Source organism: Aythya ferina (assembly GCF_964211825.1).
Source record: "Aythya ferina genome assembly, chromosome: 2".
Lineage (NCBI taxonomy): Eukaryota > Metazoa > Chordata > Aves > Anseriformes > Anatidae > Aythya > Aythya ferina.
The window spans coordinates 5,587,632-5,606,864 of NC_140297.1; the positions used below are offsets into that span (position 1 = coordinate 5,587,632).

Genomic DNA, 19,233 nt, shown 5'->3' on the forward strand with positions numbered 1-19,233 from the left:
GCCTTCAGCTCTGTCCTGTGTTTCTGATGTTATGAATATAAGTATATCTTATCTTTTGGTGATAGAGACTGTTTATCTTCTAGAGGATGTGTCATGCCTTTCCTTTCCCTACCTGTGTGGGAAGATATAGAGCGGTCGGTCTCCTAGAAATCAGTTTTGGGTTAGGCTGCCCTGTTCTACTTTCACCTCTTTGCAAGGAATGATTATAAGAAAGACTACAGGTCTGGGAGTGCAATTTTAAGCACAGGCTAAATTGAAAGAAAAAAAATGAACACCGGGATCTGTTTGGGTTGAATTTCTCCACTGTGATCCATCCCTTGATATATGTTGTAGTTTGAAGGTCTAATGCCCAGGCTTTTAAACGTGCAAGGCGAGTTACATTTCCTTTACCTGAGTGCAGTAAGTCGGAGGGTGCACTAAAGAAGCCAGCAAGCTTACAGTCCTTTGGCTACCACACCAAAATCAAATTCTCTGTTTTGAATAAGTCGAGAGGTTAAAAAACAAACAAACAAACAAGTTACTCATTTATCTCCTTCCACCACCCTTATATGACACACATTTTTTTTGGAAGAGCTTGCACTGTGTCTGAATGCACTTTTCTGTTGTATCCCCCAGTGCTCTGACTCTTGGCATTTGTTTTATGAACAGATAAATTATTGATAGATATCGAAAAGCTTTGCTAGGCTGTGTTCTCTGAAGAGAAGTACAAAGCAAAGCAGAGTTGCTGTGCTCTGACTGCATGGCTACTACAAAATATCCATAGGCCTCAGATTTTGAGAAAGGGAGAATTATTGGACAGGGCTGCTCTCTTCCAAGGTAGGATATGGTCTGTATGCACCAGCCTTGCTAGCATCAATATTTAATTTTGGTCCAAGATCCATGGTCATGCTGCTGTCTTGGTTTCCTTTCCTTCTTTACTGGTGAATAAAACTGAAAATGGCAGGGCAAGAAGGGTCCCTGGACGTGAGGAAATGTTAAACCTCTTGAACACCAACTTGGGATCAGTGCTAGTGTCCTTGGGGCCTGGGAATGCCTTTGGCATCAAACTTCTCGACGTGATTTATGTGGCAAACAATTACTCTGTGGGAAGCAAGTGCTTGAGTCCAAACTCTGAGGTTTTCTTAACTCCTTCAAACACCTTTTTGCTTGCAGCTATTCCCATCGGCCGAGCCGCCAGGTCCTTCGCTCAGTGCTCCAGCACAGGCACCTACTCAACTACCTCAGGCTGCAGGACAAGTACCTGCACAACCTCAAGCTGCTGTACCTCCACCTAGCCAGGCTCCTCCAGCAGCCCCGGCAGCAGCCCAGGTGAGATCTGACAGCCTTCATGCCAGCTTTCAGCTTTGCACTTCACTGTTCTGTTGAAGACATGCTAAAATGAGCTAAACCCTTAGAAATTGTTTGTTTGGGGTTGCCGTAGTGCTGCTGCTTGCATAGAAGAGACAGCTGGCCTGCTGGTTTGCAAAAATTAAGGCAGCCAGTCTGGGCTCAGCAGTTTTTTGTTCATATTCCGTGGGTGAGCAGTGATTTGTGCTTTTCTGCTCTTCAGGGAGTGTAATGTTTGGCTTGAGGCAGGGTTAAAGGTAAGAAGGGAGAGTCGTTTGAGTGGCAGCTGCTTGTTCCTGGTGTATAAAGAGGTGCAGCGTGTTTAAGGTGCAGCACAAACAGGTTCTGATTGTGTCTCAGCATGGCTGCAGTCTATGGAATAAGAATGGAGAGAAAAAATGAGAAGAAGAAAGCAGAACATCCAGGTTCTCCTGGCTTCAAAGGAGAGACAGGAAGCCTGAAACTGTCCTTGGAGCAGTCAAAAATAGCAGAGAAACTCCGTCTTTGGGAAGCTCTGAATCTTGTGGTACTTTTCAAACATCCATTTTGAGCAGAATTGATCCTGGGGGGGAAGAACAGGGGATGTAAAAGCTCGACAAGCCCCTGTTTAATTTTTAGCTACATCACTTTAAAGTGTAGGGAATAGGTCAGCTAGGCAGACGTGCCAGAGTTGGGAAAGAGCACTGACTTGTGTTTAAAAAGAGACAAATGGCCAAACCAAATCATTACTGAGATACTTGGAACACGTCTTGTGGCTTGCTGGAGTAAAGCACCGCCGAGTTTGCCAGGCTTCTGAGTGATGGCACCTCTTTATAAAAGACACTAATGTTCCTATTTGTTGGTGGGCAGAGGCTGGCCCTGCCGGAGAGGTCCAAGATAGCATCACCCCTTGGCAGAGCCAGAGGGAAGAAACTTGGCAGCCTGGGTTAGAAAAATAACTGAAATGAGTCCTTCCTAGAAACATTCCGTTATTTTTCTTATAAAGCAAGCGAAAAGATCCGTGTATCACTTCCCTGCAGTCAGCTCGTGTTCCTGTTTACAAAGCCATTAGAGCTGATGCTTTAGTCATTAAACAAAACCAGGAGGGCTGGGGGCTGCCACATTCTTGGCTACGGTAAAAGTAGCTTTAACGCTTAAATCAAATCCTTTCAAATCTCTTGAAAAGGGGCCAGTGTTTAATCCCTGAATTTCATGCAGCAGTTGAAACTGCAGCAGCAGTGAAGGCCGGGACTTGTCAGCTCAGTGAATTGATGTAGCGGCGTTGGCCTCAACCAGAGTGTTTTGATTTGCACTAGCAGAGTATCCTGCTCCCTGCCACTCGTCCCCAATAGCTCGTTTGTTGGTAGCTTGGCCTGAGGTGAACTTCATGCCCCCGTGTCACTGCGTCCTTCCCTATAGCTCCGCGTGTCACCCCGTTCTTTTTTATGGCTCTTTGTGTCAGCATGCACCTCCTTATAGCTTTCTTTCGGTTCCTCTAACTCCTTGGCTACCTTTCTGCAGACCGATGGGCTCTTTGTGGGCTCTTGTTTGTTTTCACTGAGCTGGTAAAAAAACTTCTTCAGGCTTCAACAAGACCAAAAGTGTGGTCGGTAGCACGAGAACACCAACAGATGGAGTAAAATACTCCTCTCAGACAAAGGGCGATCATTTTCTCTCATGAAAAAGCAAACAATTTAGAAGGAAAAGAACTTGGTCAAGATTTCTAGGCTTCAATTATCAGCCAGCCATTGTCTGTCTTGTTACTGCAGATTTAAAACTCCTGGCTCTGCACGTGCAGCACAGATGATTTGCACAGTAGAAGAGTAATTGACTTTTTTCTGTTTTTTTCTTCTTTTTGTGGAGTTTGATTGATAATTAGTACTTCACTGGAAGTCTCACTAGTGTTAGAAAGATGGATCCTTCCCACTGGAAGTCTGCTGCTGAGCACTATAAAATGCTTTGACTGTGTGCGCCAATAATTACGCAGAGGTAATTTAGAAGTGAGAATAGGCAGCTCTGAATTCACTGCTAGATGCTCCTAAAGTCTTCATTTTCACGAAAAAGTCATTGAAGAATATGCTAATCTACCAATTATTTTTCCCTAGGTGCTCTTCACAACTGTATCAGTTTTTAAAATCAGATATTTTGGGGCAGGGATTAAAACACGTGAGGTCTTGAAGCTGTCATGAGTGCCCCAAAACCTTAGTTTTTGAGGCAAAGCAAGCAGTCTCTTTACATTTAGCACCTTTTCTGAAGTTTCCTGCTGATTTGACGTTTCTCATAGCTCAGTAGCTTTTCTTCTTTTAAAGACAACTGCAGAGAACCTCCTGAATTACTGTTTAAGCATAAAGTTTTTCCATTTAATACTCATTGTTTTTCACAGTAGTGTCATGGCTCCAACGATGGGTTAAACTTTAATTTGTATTTACAGTCAATCGAGGTTATCTCTAGGTTTAATACTAGAGAAAGGAGGTCTTTGTTTTAAAATAACTTAATCCTATTGCAGGCCCCACCTGCCCCTGCTGCAGCTCCGGTACAGGAAGAAACGAAAGTCCCCATCAGCCTCGTACTAAGGTTAAGGTAAGGACACAAAACTGCCCTGTTCTGGTAAGGTGAGCCTTTGTGGAGAGGGACATGGGGAGATTTCTGTAGCCCACCTTGCCATCTGCCCTTTCGGTTAAAAGGGTGGTGGCCTTGTAGTGTTTGTCAGCTTGGATTTGGATTTCATCCACCCTGGGTGCAGGTTTCATCTTTGCTGCTTCTTCAGCCTGGCAAGAACTGTAGGCTGAAAGAGGTTTTGGTATTTGTATAAATCTCCCAAACTCCAGTGGGCTGGGAAGGAAAGAATTAGCTGGGTTCCCTACATGGGGTCAGGGATTCAGGGGTCCTTGTGTTGTGGATCATCGGGGTATTGAGGCACGGCTTTAGACATCAGCCAGTTCTGAGATCGAAGAGCTGTTTATCCCGTTCAAGACGTGGGTTCTGGTTTATGTCCCTAGAGAAAGGAGAAAAAGGGTTGTAAGGGCACTCCACAAAGGGTTGTAAGTGGCCTTACACCACGTTGTGGCCCTCGTGTATCCTGAAATTCAGCCCACTCGGGTCTGGGAAGTTGACAGGCAGCCAACACAGAGCCTGGCTTCCCAAAGCACAGCCAAGTGAGCAGTTTTTGCCCTGCAAGGGGAAAAAGGTGCAGGGGTGAGCTCAGCTCTCCTCACAGACTGATTCTGCAGTGATAACACGTTCTCCTGGGCACCGCTCGGTGCAATGAAATGTTCTCTTCTGTATAAAATTTTCTTCTTCCCACAGGAATTCGAAAAAAGAACTCAATGATATCCGATTTGAATTTACCCCAGGGAGAGGTGAGCTGGTGTGAAAGTCCTGCATGTCAGGGTGGGTTTGGTGAAGGGGATCTTTGGTGTTTGGTGTTGTTCAGTTGTGTCTGTGGAAGTGTCTGTCCATGGGGCTTTCCTAAAAGGATATTCCAAGGCGTGCCTTGTGTCTGGGCTGTTAGCAAGTGCTCGGAGCACTGCTGTCAGAGACCACTGCAGTAAAACTCCCATCGACACGACGCAGGCACAGGCATTCAGTGAATTTTACGGAGCTGAATTTAGTTTCAGACTTTCAGTGAATTTACTGAGTTTTACAGCGTAGCTCAGAGCTGCCTCACTGCAGTGCTGCGGGCAGCAGGCTCGCTGACAGCCACAAGTGAGTGCGAGTGTTTCTTCCCCTGCCCTTCTGTGGCTTTGGCTCCCATCTTTAAAACTTGTAGCGAGAAGAATTGACTGAGGGACATCTCAGCACAGATCTTGCAGTTTGTTGGGCTGTTGCCCTCCACGTGGAAAGTTGTAAAGAACAGTTTTGCTGTTTGGTTTGCACAAGTTTCTTTGAGGTTTGCACGATGCCTCCATCGGTTGGACAACTTCTTGTGCCTGGTAACTGGCTCTTGTGTTCCTCCCCCACAGATACTGCTGATGGTGTGTCTCAAGAACTAATTTCAGCAGGGCTTGTTGATGGCAGAGATCTGGTAATAGGTAAGTACAAACGATTTCGTCTGCTCTAACCATTTCAGTCACTTCTGCATCTTTACAGTGACCTGATGAGTGGGTACAAGGAAAGTTCTCTCTGGCCTCTGTCCTCTTCTCCAACAGCTCCACAAAACTGCTGTTAATTTTAATTCTAGCGGCAGTTCTGTGCTAGTGCATTTAGGCAACCATCAGTTCACAGGCAGATGATCTGGTTGGAAAGATGATGAAGCAAATGTTCCTTGTGATGCAAAACGAAGGCTAATCAGTGCATGAGCTAAATCAAGCTCATCTGACACAGGCGCTGCCAAATTGCTGCACGAGCCTGTGCTGCTGAGAGGCTCTGTACAAGAGAGGTCTGGGACTGGAATCAGCCAGGTTTTTTTTAAATTTTATTTCATTTTAAGGCAGGCTGTGGAAGGAAGTGTGAAGCGCACGTGTTGCAGTTGGCTTAAGGCAAAAGCACGTGTTGCTGCACTTGAGTGCATGTGAACAGCTACCTCCAGCAACAGATTCCTAAACAAACATGTCCCTTTATGCAGCAGGGGAAACTTTAAGCCATTAACAGTACCCGTGTGCTTCAGCTACAGCAAGCAAGACTTCCTTAGACACCGCCTGCAGCATCTGGGAGGGCTGACAGTGTGGGAGGAACTGGGTTTTCAGGTGCAATTGGCTAGTTCGTTGTTTCTAATCCCATCACTTTGAGGAAAAACCTTTGAAAAAGAAGCGTTGTAACAAGTGGCAGCGTTTTCACAGTGTAAAGCTTTCGATTTAAATAGATTGAGTCTAACGGAGGCCTGAACTTCCTGTATCTTTTTAAACAATTCTAATTTGGAGTCCTATAAAGAGGTCTTGTGACTTTGGGATGGTTTTTCTCCAGCCTGTCCTAACATTTGCCCATTTTTCTTGTTGTCTGTGTGTGATTTCAGTCGCAGCTAATTTGCAGAAAATTGTGGAAGAGCCCCAGGCAAACAGATCCGTCACTTTCAAACTGGTATTTATCCCTCTTCCCTAACTGCCCCAGCTGTCACTCGCAAAGATAAAGCATTGCACAGAGGTGCCTGTGGTCGTCTCCTGTAGGCATCTAATGTGTGCAATCCAAATCTAATGCTAACACGGGCATTGCCCTGTCCCGGCCACTAAAGGTACCAAAATGTTACAGAAAGGTTTTTTTGGGGTATTTTGGGCTTGGAGGGTACACCGGCCCAGAAGTGGCAGGTAAGTGGGCTAAGAAGTGCCACTGGCTCCTTTCTTGGAGGAGAACGGGGGAGAAGGGTCTTTGAGGAAGAAATTTGGCGGTGGGGGACGGCTAAGAGAGGCTAGAAGAGGCGAGGTAACAGCAGATGAAATCTTCAGAAGTGGTGAAAGGCACAGGGAATTATAGCAGCACCGCAAGGGTGTAACCAGATGGGTGGTAGTGAAAGCAGTGAATTATGTTACTTCTGACCTTTTCCGTGAATAAGCTGTTTTTGCTTCTTTCTCCCCGCTTAGTGCACGTAGCCCTAGTCAGAGCAGGCACTGGCAAAGCTTCAGTCCCAGCCCTTCCTAACTCCAAAAAAAAAGGGAAAAAAAAAATAATGTAACTTTGGGTAGGGCCGGCTACTGAACGCAATGCTCAGCTGTCTGTACCTGCTCCCTCCCCAGCCTGTATCTGATGTACCTCGTGGTAGGAGGCACGGTGTGTGTCAGGGCAGAGCATGTCTGGTGCTATTTGCATCTCTGTTCCTTGTGTTCCAGGCGTCCGGTGTCGAAGGCTCAGATATTCCCGATGATGGCAAACTTATAGGATTTGCACAGCTCAGCATCAGCTAAACAATGGTCCCAGGAGATGTTTCCCAACAGAGAACCCACATGTGCATATTCGTAATGCTTCTGTTAGCCTAAAAAAAAAAAAAACCACTACTGCCAAAGAATTGAACTACAGCCCCCTTCCTAGAAGCTTTAACATTTTCCTTAATAGGATCACAAACCTTCCTGAAATTACCGATGGCGTTTACACCTTTTGTAAACAAGTCTCATGTTTTTGTATGTCATCTCAAACATGCAGCTCCAACACGTCATTGCCTGCATGTTCGTTTTATTATTGCCTTACTTTAAAGAAAAATACTACTGAGTACGAAGCGGGGGTTCCACTGCTCTGATGATCTCGCCTAAATGTTTGCTTACATGTGGTTTCATTTTTTTTTTCACTTGCTATTTTTGCACAAGTTTTAATACTGAATGGATCTTTTTTTTTTTTTTTTTTTTGTTCTTTACCTTCTCCTTCCACCTGAAACACCAATGTACATGTTGTTTGGGTCACCTGGAGTGCTGAGAAATCTGCTTCTCTTCAGCTGTATTTTTAAAACTGCTGGTTTGAATGCTTGCACCTAAGAAAGCAAGCCAAGTCTTAACCCACAGGAGGGAGAGCCATCTTCCCTTGTGTTTGCGTTCCTGAGAAGTTCCTTGACTTCGAGGTGTTAGAAGTCAGCTTCCCTTTGTAAACTGCCTTAAGTTTTTTTGCTTTTTTATATATCATTTGGGTTCTTTCCACATGAGTGCCAGGCGTGGCATGAGGGCTGAACCCGTTGATTTACGTTAAGCAGTCCTTCCGCAAACCGTGTCCTTCATCCTGCGTCCGTAGATGTAGTCGGTCCGCAAAGCAGAACAACGAGGCGCTGCTGTCTGGACGCTGGCCTTGCAGCTGATCAACAACCCAACTGTATTTGTTGTCAGAGGGAGAGGAGATCTGTGGCACTCTGCGTGTGGAAAAGATGCACTTGGAACTGTTCTCCAGCCCCGGCCTGTTACGCCCGGCTGTGCGAGTCCTCCCCGACGTGTTTCCCAGTCCTTTGCAAACTGGTACCCGTGGAACCATCCCTGTCGTGTTTTACAGCAATAAGGAACTGCCAGTAGAGTGGTATTACTGGGCAAGCGAGCACCGGACTGTGTCCCTCCTGCACTAATCGCTTGGGTCGTCAGCCTTGGCGGCGGCCCGAGCCTTGCCGTTTGATCAGGATGTCACTGAAACCCTGTCACACACGTATTTAGGTTGTATTTCTATGTGGTGTTGAATTTGAATTTCTACATGAATAATATAAATTATACTTTGCGTTTGATAAGAGACACTTGTAATGCAATATGTGAATAATAAATGGTGTTGATTTTTTTTTTTCCTACTGTTTCACAGTTGGCCTTTGTAACTGCTATTGGCTCTGGAGTGTTTTCTACACAGAAATTAGAAGCCTGTAATTTAACACACAGATGGAAACGTGTTTGGTTTCCATCAGCCACAAACGATGCAGAAACAGAGTGTTAAAGCAGAACGACTGGGTTCAATCAGGACTTATTTTTATTTCCAACTCTTCTGATGAACAATCTATATTTATATATTTTTTTTTTCCTCTACGAGCAGCTGCGGAAGCTCCCTGCCTTGTGCATGCTCTTTTTATACTGCCCTAGTTCCTTTTAGCCTGTAGGTGGGTGTTGGCTCTGTCCCCGTGGAGCTGCCGGCTCTCTGCAGCCCCGGGACTGGTGAGGTGGAAGGGGAAGGAGAGGAGGAGGAGAGCCTGGGAATGAGAGCACCCTGGGGTGCTGAGCAGGAGCCCTGAGCAGCCAAGGAGGTGGGTGCCAGGAGTTGACGGGGGCTGGGTTTGGCCGCTCGTGTGCGTGCCAGCTCTGCCACAGGAGAAAAAAAAAAGAAAAATCTGACACAAAGCACTCCCAAGGGCTTCCCCCAGTGAGCCTTTTGGTTTGGGGAAAGCGGGCTGGCACCCGGACTTCTCGTGTCGCCCTGTGGCTGATGAGGACGTGGTCTTGGTGCAATGTGTGCAGCGTTATTCCTCCTCCTGCCTGCACGCCCTGGGGGCCTCCTGGGTCCTGGTGCTGAGAGAGGTGGGACTCGAACCGCTCACGTGTGACAACACAGCCTCTATTTATTAAGTTATTTCCCACCTTCCCAACGCCAGGACTCGGAGTGTGAGTTCGCACCGCCCCAGGGCTCGGTAGTTCTTCACGGGAGAAAATCAGCAAGCAACTGATGTCGTTTGCTCTGTAGCTCTCCAGGCGTTTTGGGTAGCAATCCAAAAAATTTTTACTTGGGCTATTACAGTGCTAGACAACTGTCTTTTCTGATGTTGTTCCAGTAAGTGCCAATGCTGTTCATCATTGTTTTCCAGTGTCATTAAGGATTTGTTTTTTTTTTTTCTGTGCGAATTTCTGATCCGAACCTGAAAACAGGCGGTAATTTTAAGTTCCTACTTTTAAGGACAATGCTCTGTTAATGAAAACGGATCCTCTTCACAACTTTGGTGTATTGTAGATTATAATGAGAGATGTAAAATATTCAGGCTGTTTTTTTTTTCTTTTTTTTTTTTTTTTTTCCTTTTTTGGACTTTGTATTTTACTGCATGTCTCTAATTTTTAATCAATAAAGAACAAATTGTCCATTGCTGTGTGTTTGGCGTGTGCTTTACGTGTTGTTGAGTTGGCTGGGGGTTTGTCCGAGTGGCATCCACACCACCTGAGATATTTATTTGGGCAGTGGGGGCTTGGTGACCCTCGGGAGGACTCAATGGTGGTGGTCCATGGATGTCTGCGTGGGGCTGGGGTCAGGGTGGCATTTAGGGTTGGGCGCTTCTCCAGGACAGACCTGATCCAAAGGTGCCTCCGAAGTCTTCTCTCTACACCCGAAGTGCAGCCAGGACCTCAACAAAACACATCGGAGGTGAGAGACCCCAGATACAGCCACATCTCTCAGCCTCCATTTCCTGTAGGAAATCCCGTTATGCTTGCTCCTAAATCTTTTTGCAGCTGCCCTACACCAGGACCTCACCACCCTCCCGTGGGTCACTGGTCCACACCGTGCTGCCCATTCCTTTTGGGCTTCCCAAACTTCTCCTCACCACCTCCCCATCGCCTTCTCACAGTCTCCTCCCTGCTGATGAATTTGCACCTGGAAAATAACCTTACCCCGGAGGGTGAGCGCCTCCTGAAGTTTCCATTTCCCTAAAGGGGAATGCAGCGTGAGTGACAAAACTTAGCTCAAGCACCGTTTCCCTCTACCAGATTTCCACCGTCCACATTCTCCCTCCCCAAATACCTGCATGCAGCCCCCTCCCAAACTGTGGGGGGGCCCAGAAGGGCCACGAAGGGCGGGTGTCCCACGCAGGGCTTGCGGGGAAGCTGCGGGAGATGAAGGAAACAGAGGCTCCCGTGGGCTGGGATGGCAGCCAGCTGGCCGCCCTTCCTCCTCCCCGGCTCTGCCCAGCCCTTAGCATCACTCCATTTCTTGGACTTTTCCCAGCTCCGCACCACGCCGGGCTGTCTTGGCCTCCGAGAACCTTGCTCGCTTGAGTAGAGCAGCACCTGCAATCGGTTCAGACAACTCGGTCTTCCCCCGTGTCATGCCCACACGGCCCTGGCAGACCCTTGATCCAGATCTCCTGAAACGGGGTCGGTCCTGCACGCTTTACCCAGTAGGAGACACCATACGTGGGTGGCCCAGAAATGATTAATGTGTTACATGGTGCTCTTAGGTCGTGTAAAACACCAGGCGCTGAGTCTCTCCTGAAGAGACTGCATATTTGTAGTGCCTGCCTACGTCTGCAGAGCTTATCTTGGGATTAAACATTAATTCCAGCCCGCAGGAAAGCCTGTCCCATGCACTGTCCTCTTCCCGACTCAGCCGACAATGTCGGGCATCGGGGAAATTCTGAAGGCAGTCGGGGATTTGGGGACCTTTCAGAAGCGGCTGGTGCTCTTCTCCATGCTGCCGTGCCTCAGCCTGGCCTTCCACCAGTTCTGCCAGCTTTTTATGGTTCCAGACCTGCCTCACTACTGCAACACCAGCTGGATCCGCGCCGTCGGCCCCAACCTGACCGAGGAGGAGCAGCTGAACCTCACCCTGCCCCGCGGCGCGGACGGGGCGTACGAGCAGTGCTCCATGTACTCGCCCGTCGACTGGGACCTGGGCTCCATCGTGGCGTACGGCCTGAACGCCACGGAGAAGTGCAGCAGTGGCTGGGTGTACCCCTCAGCACAGCAGCCCTCCCTGCTCACCGAGGTCTGTAAATGCCTTTGGACGCCCCGGGGACGTGCAGGGGAAGGGATGGACTTTGGGGAAGGCCGAGGCAGAGGCGGGGTGGGGCTGAGCCCAGCGCGTGCTCTGCCCACCGCACAGCCCCTTGCCAGCACCCAAGGCACTCATGGTACCTGGCCGGGGGGCACCTTTTTGGTCTCCCTGCCACGGGTTCCTCTATTCTTCTCCCTGGTTCTCCTCACGGCACCTTCCCTCTGAAAGACATTTGCTTTCCAAGAGCTTTATTTGTCCTTCAGTTTTCTGGGACCTCCAGAGTTTAGACAGGGTTCAGACAAAGCTTCCTGTGGCCCATGCGGATGAGCAAAGGCCCTGCCTCCTGGCATCCCCTGTGTTTCCCTCTCTGCACCTCTCTTCCACTCTCTCCCCACATTCCTCCCTCATTTCTCCTTCCCTCCTTCCTCCATTCCAGCTTCAACTTTCTCCTGGGCACCTTCCTGTGGGCTAAAACCAGATGAGGGAGCCCAGCCTCTGGCATTTCCAAAGGTTTCTTGGCTCCCCTGGGCCCTGTGTCCTGCCTGCAGCCTGTCCCACCCTGCCCGGCCTTTGCAGCCAGGTGCTGGGACCCCTCTCCGAGGCCCCGCTTCCCCCAACACTTCCCAACCAGGAGGCTCCCTTGGGCTGCCTGGCCTTGCTGCTCTCCTGCAGGTTCTGCTGCTTGAGGCCATCGCTGAGTGCCCAGGGGTCTGTCCCACCTCCTGCTTGTGCAGCTCACACACACGCTGAAGATTTGTGTCCTCAGGAGTGGGATCTGTGATCCCAGGGACTATGGCGAGAGCCTGTCAGCAGCAAAAGCAGCTGTGTTTCCCTCCTCCAGTTCGACCTCGTGTGCGATAAGAAGGACCTGAATGACATCTCGCAGTCTGTCTACATGCTGGGGCTGTTCCTGGGAGCCATGATCTTTGGGCCACTCAGCGACAGGTGAGGACACACAAGGAATTGCCCGTGGTCTCCTCTAAACCAGTCGTGTGTAGCACCGTGCACTGCTCCAGGACTGGATGACCACAGCACTGTGTATTTTGTCACTGCTCCTCACTTACAGTGAGTGTCCCAAAATTAGTGACCCTAGCTAAGGACCCTAGCGGTCCTTAGGCCTTGCGTGAACATGGAGTGGAAAGGAAGAGGGCAAAGCATCTGCACAGAGTGCTTCACATGTAAATTGGGGGTAGTCTCAAGAAAAGATGAACAGTTCCAAATTACTGTGTATCCCTCCAGGCTCTACACCATCCCGCGGGGTCTCTAAATACCAACTGTGTCCTCCTTCTTCCTCCGTAGGATCGGCCGCCGGCCAGTCCTTCTGATCTCCATCTTCCTCCAAGGCTTTTTTGGTTTGGGGATTGCCTTTGTGCCCCATTTCTACGTATACATGGCCTTCAGATGTGTCGTGGGGGCTTCAGTGTCAGGGATCACCATGACCTTACTGGCCTTAGGTGAGTAGGATGCCCTTGCCCTGAGGCAGGTAGATGTGGTCTCTCAACAGGCAGTAGAAATGGCCTGCAAAGAGATAAAAAGTCATTCATTACACCCTGAAAAACATCCTCCCAAATGAATGGCTCATGTTTTAACCTGAGCAGGACAGACAGCTTGACACGTCTCAGTGGCTTCTGCAGCTGAGGAGGCAATACGGAGGGGTGAGGACAGGTCCTGATCGTCACTGCCCTTCAGCATCTTGCCAAGCCTGAGTGAGATCCACACAAGGTGTCTGGGAGATGGCAGTGCTCAGACGAGGGCAAGGGGACTGCCTCCCAGATGAAGTGGTCAACACAGGGAGAGAGCCCAAGGGCTCTGGGACACCACTGACTTGTGCCCCGATCCCCCAAATCCTTACCCCAGCAAGGGGATATCCAGACACTGGGAGCAGAGAGCTGAGGTACATGAGCTCCACGTCCTCTTGTAGGTGTCCAGGCTGGTGTACTTTACCCTCGTTATGTTTGTGGCTGACAGGACACCCTGGGGTTAAGGAGAGGTGATGCAGCTCATGAAACACTGGGGACTTGCATGTATGTTACACATCAGTGTCCTGACTGCTGCTGCCTTCTCCTCAGGTCCTGGAGGAGAGAAACAAACTGCTTAAAGAAGGGGAAATCACATCAATGACCCTCATTATTCATTCTTCTTTTCAGCTACGGAATGGGTTGGGGTTTCCTATCGACCACATGCAGTGCTTATTACTCACTGCTGTTTCGCCGCTGGACAAATGATTTTGGCTGGCTTGAGCTATGGCATTCGTAACTGGAGGTTGCTGGAAATTGCAGGATCTGCTCCTATATTTGCCCTTTTCTTCTTCACCTGGTAAGAGGCAGGTGGGCAGCATGCTCCTCGCAGGCATGACAGGTGCCGGAGGGGTTTCTGCAGAGCTCAGCACATCTCCCTGGGCCACTGGACCTCGGAGAGCAGCAGCTGCTTTGCTTCAGGTCCTCAGATGTGGCCTAAACATAGCCCTGGGAAGCCTGATAGGAGGAGGCATTTGGATTCCCATCACACATCGTGCCCATTACTTGCTGGGCCTGGTTGCAGGGAGATGGGCTCCGAGGAAAGTCAGCAGGTCACAGGGCATCTTCTGCTTCCATCTCCTTGGCAGGGTGCTACCAGAATCAGCTCGGTGGCTGGTGACAAAAGGCAAAATAGAAGAAGCTAAGAAGGTCCTTCAGAAGGCAGCATCCATCAACAAGCGCACCATCCCCCCGGATCTCCTTGAGCAGGTACCAAAACCAGTGTGGGGAGCTGCTCATCCTCAGAGACCTGCCTCTGAGTGTGGCTTTGTAGCACTCCTTGGAGCTGGGCTCACTTGGTAAACATCTTTCCATGAATGCTGGGATCATTTAGGGATGGGCTTTTCTTCAGGGAGGGCTTCAGAAGTATGGAGGATGATCATGAGGTCCCTGCTCTGTGGTTTTCCATGCCTAAATGCCCAAAGGCAGGGAAGTTACCACCCTTCCCATCCCAAGGACCCTGCAGAGACAAAGTGTTCATCCCGAGGAACCTCCCAGTCTCCAAATTATTGCACGACACAGCCACACCATAGGCAGGGGAGCCGAGCCCCACTGGGCTGCCGCCCCTCCCACAGCAGCTTTGCGTCACAAGCCTTTCCCACTGAGCTTATCCTTTATACTCATCTGGAAAAAGAGCTAGCCATGGGTTTCCTTTGTCTGCTCTGACTCTCTGGCTTTCTCAATTTTGAAGCTGAAGTGTGAGAAACAGACCAAGCCTGGAAGTATTCTGGATCTCTTTCGGAAGAAGCACCTCCGGAAGGTGACTTTAATCATGTCGTGTGCCTGGTAAGACATTGCCTGGTTCCCTCTTTCCTAGCTCCTGGGTGAAGAAAAGAAGGGTTTGAAGGTTATTCATAATTGTAAATTCACCTTGTGTTTTGGTGATGATATTGATGGTTATTGCTCTTTCTGGCTATTCTAGATGAAATGGAAACACTTAGTGGGAAACACTTGTGGGAAACACTTAGCAGTCCCAGCTTTGGCAGTCCTGTGGTACTGGTTGGGTCTTATGCCCAAATTCAGCTGATTTCAGATTCAGCTTTCCATCAGATCAGATTTTCAGCTGATGCTGAAAGTGTTGTCAGTGGAGGTCAATACTGTATTTTCTCATGGCTAACAGATGTGATTGTTGCCATTCTGCTCTGTTTTCAGGTTCGTTAACAGCATCGTCTACTACGGTCTGAGTCTGAACGTGACTAATTTTGGTCTGGACATCTACCTGACACAGCTTGCCTTTGGAGCAGTGGAAATCCCAGCCCGTGTTGGTTGTATCTTCCTGCTGCAGTGGTTTGGGAGGAGGAAATCCCAGGCTGGCACCCTGCTGCTGAGTGGCCTGGTGTGTCTGATCATCACCGGCATCCCTGAAGGTGAGCAACCTCTTCTTGCCTTGAGAGCACAGCTTCTGGGGCAGGGAGCTGACAGCTCCAGCACTTCCCCTGCTGGTGAAGGTCCCATCCTGCCAATCCATCTGGCTGCAGTCCCACATGTCTGTCAGGGACTGAGCTGAACCTGGTGCCATGGACACAAGGGGCTTGGTCATGTACCCACAGACCATTTTGGTCAGCAAATCTTTGCCTGCCAACTGATAGGAGAGGGTAGGTCTGAGCAATGCGCTCAGCTGTCAGAGCTGCCCTCTGGGTAGGTTGCAGGGGTAGTGAGATGGATGCAGTGTCCTGAGGGTGACATCCAAAGAAGCGATGCTCCTAAGACCATCTTCAAGCACTGATCGGTGGCAATGGCTCCCTTCAGGGGATGTGGTTGTCACCACAAGTCCCCAGTCACCATCCTTCAGCAGTGATATCAGGCCACCCATCTCACAGCCACAGTCTCTTCTCTTCCCCCCTCAGACCAGGCCATGGCGATCACTGTCCTGGCCACCATCGGCAAGTTTGCCGCCTCAGCCTCATTCTCCTGCTCCTACGTCTACTCTGCAGAGCTCTTCCCCACCATCATCAGGTGAGGTTTCGACAGACTTTATGGCTTCCCTCCCACAGGGCTAGCCTCCTCACGGGAGCACAGGTTGTGGCACCCCACCACGCATGGTGGTGGTGGCAATGGTGGCACAAGAGCCCGGCCGTGCCCATAGACGCGTTTGTTCCCTGGGCAGGGGCGGAAGAGGTGGCACAACATGGCTGCCATGGCTCCCCTATACACCTGTGGCCTGTCTCCTCAGCAGGGCAGCGCTGACATGGCTGAGGAGAGCAGCACGGATGTGTGCAGCTCTCCTGTGTGGGCACGTAAACCCATGGCAATCCCTCATGGAGGGAAGAAAAGGGGACACGGCACTCCACCATGGTGGTGGTAATGCCAGTGACAGGGCAGGGCGGAGGCACCATGCCATGGCCGCTGGCTCTGCCCCTTGCGCTCCCCCTGTGGTGTCACGCTGCTCCCCCGGGGCACCCAGCCCGGCCCGCAGCTCCCAGCGCCCCTCGCTCCTGCAGGCAAAGCGGCGTGGGGCTGTGCTCGATGGCGGCGCGGGTGGCGGGGATCATCGCCCCGCTGATCCGCCTCCTGGAGCAGTACCACCGGGCCGTCCCCATGGCCATCTTCGGCAGTGCCCCCGTGCTGGGGGGGCTGCTCTGCTTCCTGCTGCCCGAGACCCGTGGCGCCGAGCTGGTGGATGACACGAGGGGTGGCTGCCCCACGGCACAGGTGAGCCCCCGCGCTGCCTCCTCTTGCTCACCGGGGACAGGGGGACCACAGAAGGGCCCGTGGGCATTGCATGGGCTGCGTGTGGGGGCGTCTTTGGGGGCTTATTTTGATGGAAGGCAGGGAATGGGGTGCCCCATTGCAGAGGAAGGGGAAGGGTTATGGTGGTTGTCTGCCCCATAACACAGCCCAGAAGGGTATCTCAGTGCCATGGTGGTCACTGCTGCCCTCCTGTCCATGAAATGGAAGGACCCCAAGAGTGGAGGGCACTTCCCTTGGCTCTCCTGTCCATCTCCAGGTAAGGCCTGACGCCTCGTATCCATGCTCTCCAGCCTTCAGCAGCTCGTAGCTTCGAGCTCCCCGTTCTCCACAGGGCAGGGTGGAATGGCAGCCTGGTACTTTTTTTAGGAGAAGGGTGTCCATGGGTGCTCAGAGAGTGGGTGATGTGTGGGAAGGCAGGTTGTTGAAGGCTGCATGTCTTTTGGCTAAATTATGAAGGCTGCTATCAAGTCATAATCTGTGTTTCTTTGCTTTTTAACTCTTTTCTTTTTCATTAGGCCTGTGAAAATGCCAACAGCAGCTCTGAAAATGGACAAGTGAAAGTCAAAGATGGTGGCCAAGACAATGAATACACAAAGACCACTTATTTCTAGCTGGGCCTGCAAGCAGCTCTAATTTGAGGCTGCCTGGTGCTGTGGCAGCACTGAGGACAAACAGGGTCTCCATTTACAGTACACCACCTACCCTCCTCAAGCAGCCACTGCCAATTCCTGGCCTTATTTTTCTTTTGTGCCTTCCTGTATCTCCCTCTATAGTTTGTCCTCAGACACTGCATGCTGTCTTTCATGTTCTACAGTGCTGTCACAGGAGAAAATGCTTTTTATTTAAAGAAAAGAGAAAGAAATCTGAAGCCAGGATGGATGCAATATTTTCTCTTTCTTGTCCCATCTCCAAGAATGCGAGACTGTTAATTTTCTCCTGTTGAGACACCTGCCAGAGTATTGAATAGACTAGCAAAGGAGCACTGTGTTCAGTAAAGAAAAAGCCAGAGCAGATGTAACACTGAAAACAATCTCACACTTGCAGGAGTGATTTCTCTTGACTGTCTAGCATGGTTTTCTCACTCTCTCTTAAAACACTCTTTTTTTTTTTTTTTTTTTTTTTTAAGGTTTGAGATACTGAACTGAAAAAAAAAATAACATGGTAGAATAAACAGCAAGCAGTGAACGAGGATGTCTAAGAGGAAGCAGAATATTTGCCTTGGTGCTGGTGGCTTTGAGTGAAAGGGTGTAGTGGTGTTTTGTGTCAGGCTGTGCTGGAGGACCACATTAGCTTATCTGTTTTGGGAAACTGAGAGATGTTGTGGCACTTGGTCTCTTAGAAGAAAAGTGCAAATCTTTCTGGGAACTATCAGATCTATTCTATTCTATTCTATTCTATTCTATTCTATTCTATTCTATTCTATTCTATTCTATTCTATTCTATTCTATTCTATTCTATTCTATTCTATTCTATTCTATTCTATTCTATTCATTACTCCTTCTTGCTGTAACAACCTACACTGAAATGTTTCATAAACACTTTTGTCTTACATTATGAAGAAAAACATGTTCTTTTCCTGTGCTTTCACTCCTCTTACTGCCTGTCCCACAAGAAAACTTTTTTTTACCTCTAACTTTATACAGACGGAGCCCAGAAGTTATATGCAAAGCTAGGACCGTGTACAGCTCAAAGGCTATTTTCTAGTAACACTGTGAAGCTTTCAAATGAGACATTATTTCTCCTTGTCATGCCTACATGTTTTCTTTGGATTAAAGTATCCCATGGATATGCAGTTTGTTGAAGACAGCGCTCTGGATAAAATCAGTGACATGCAACAGTCCCACCACAGATGGCTATGGTGCTATCTTCATTCTGGCATTGCTCTCCACGGCATTTGCTCAGTTTTGGCTGTGGTGCTCCTGTTCAGTGGACCTGAGTGTAGAGGTGCTCAGTCTTTTGAGTGAGAACACTCTTTTTCCTTTACAAAGGTTGGAGTCTGCCTCTTTCAGTTTTTTATGGAAAATCAGGAATTGAAGGTAAATGTTGACGGAAGAGCTTGGAGTAAAACAGTTACTGAGTGAAACGTGGTTTCTCCTTGTAAGAACTCTTCTCTGAGTCTCTCTGTTTCACTTCACTTCGTAATTAATGGTGTCCAGACACATTTGATGTACTTCTACTCCAACTCATTTACGCTTCCAGTAGGCTGAAGATCTATTTTGCCTCCTCTTCTCTAGACCACCGCACCTGGTTAGTTTGAAGACTACAGGATGATGCATTTTTGGCTGACGAGAACCTAAATTGACCTGTGGTGATTTGCCCAGCTCAACAGGAATGGGAGGATGGCCAATGGTATCGCTGTGCTTTAATGCCATTGATAACTGGTCAATGTGTGGTCCTGCACAGTAGTAAATAGAGCTGATAGTACAAAGTCAAGTTAGAATAGCATGTGTAAATGAAACACATTTTGCATACATATAATGGGATGTTATGAGCTCACATAATAATGAGGTTTTGGGTAAAAGGTGTCTCAGGTGACTGAACGGATAACTACAGGAAAGAGAATAACCCTATAGCCAAGGGAAGGAGTCAGAAGTCTGAAGGGGAGGTGGGAACAAAATGGAGTAGCAAATGCAAGGCCTTAATAGAG

At 49.0% G+C, this 19,233-nt stretch overlaps 2 protein-coding genes across 2 annotated transcripts in view; both read left to right on the forward strand.

Moving 5' to 3' along the window:
* OXSR1 (oxidative stress responsive kinase 1) overlaps positions 1-7,297 on the forward strand; it is a 63,569-nt gene extending 56,272 nt beyond the window's left edge. The window contains exons 13-18 of the mRNA XM_084511130.1: positions 1,153-1,308; positions 3,812-3,885; positions 4,612-4,664; positions 5,268-5,336; positions 6,257-6,321; positions 7,065-7,297. Of these exons, the coding sequence (XP_084367256.1) occupies positions 1,153-1,308; positions 3,812-3,885; positions 4,612-4,664; positions 5,268-5,336; positions 6,257-6,321; positions 7,065-7,139 (492 nt within the window). The 3' untranslated portion in view covers positions 7,140-7,297. The remainder of the gene's footprint in view (positions 1-1,152; positions 1,309-3,811; positions 3,886-4,611; positions 4,665-5,267; positions 5,337-6,256; positions 6,322-7,064) is intronic.
* A 3,691-nt stretch (positions 7,298-10,988) lies between these two features.
* On the forward strand, positions 10,989-18,046 carry LOC311432425 (solute carrier family 22 member 13-like). The gene is made up of 10 exons (XM_084510861.1): positions 10,989-11,370; positions 12,221-12,324; positions 12,679-12,833; positions 13,527-13,695; positions 13,985-14,105; positions 14,587-14,681; positions 15,048-15,262; positions 15,743-15,851; positions 16,337-16,547; positions 17,102-18,046. Exons 1-10 carry the CDS (start codon positions 10,999-11,001, stop codon positions 17,195-17,197), a joined length of 1,647 nt encoding a protein of 548 aa, XP_084366987.1. The 5' UTR covers positions 10,989-10,998; the 3' UTR covers positions 17,198-18,046.
* Positions 18,047-19,233: the final 1,187 nt, after the last annotated feature.

What these genes read in the sequence shown, in the direction of transcription:
- LOC311432425 (XM_084510861.1), top strand. Translation starts at nt 10,999, where the DNA reads ATGTCGGGCATCGGGGAAATTCTGAAGGCAGTCGGGGATTTGGGGACC. An exon ending in TTAATCATGTCGTGTGCCTG is followed by an intron (nt 14,682 to 15,047) that starts GTAAGACATTGC and finishes CTCTGTTTTCAG; the next exon opens with GTTCGTTAACAGCATCGTCT. An exon ending in CATCACCGGCATCCCTGAAG is followed by an intron (nt 15,263 to 15,742) that starts GTGAGCAACCTC and finishes TTCCCCCCTCAG; the next exon opens with ACCAGGCCATGGCGATCACT.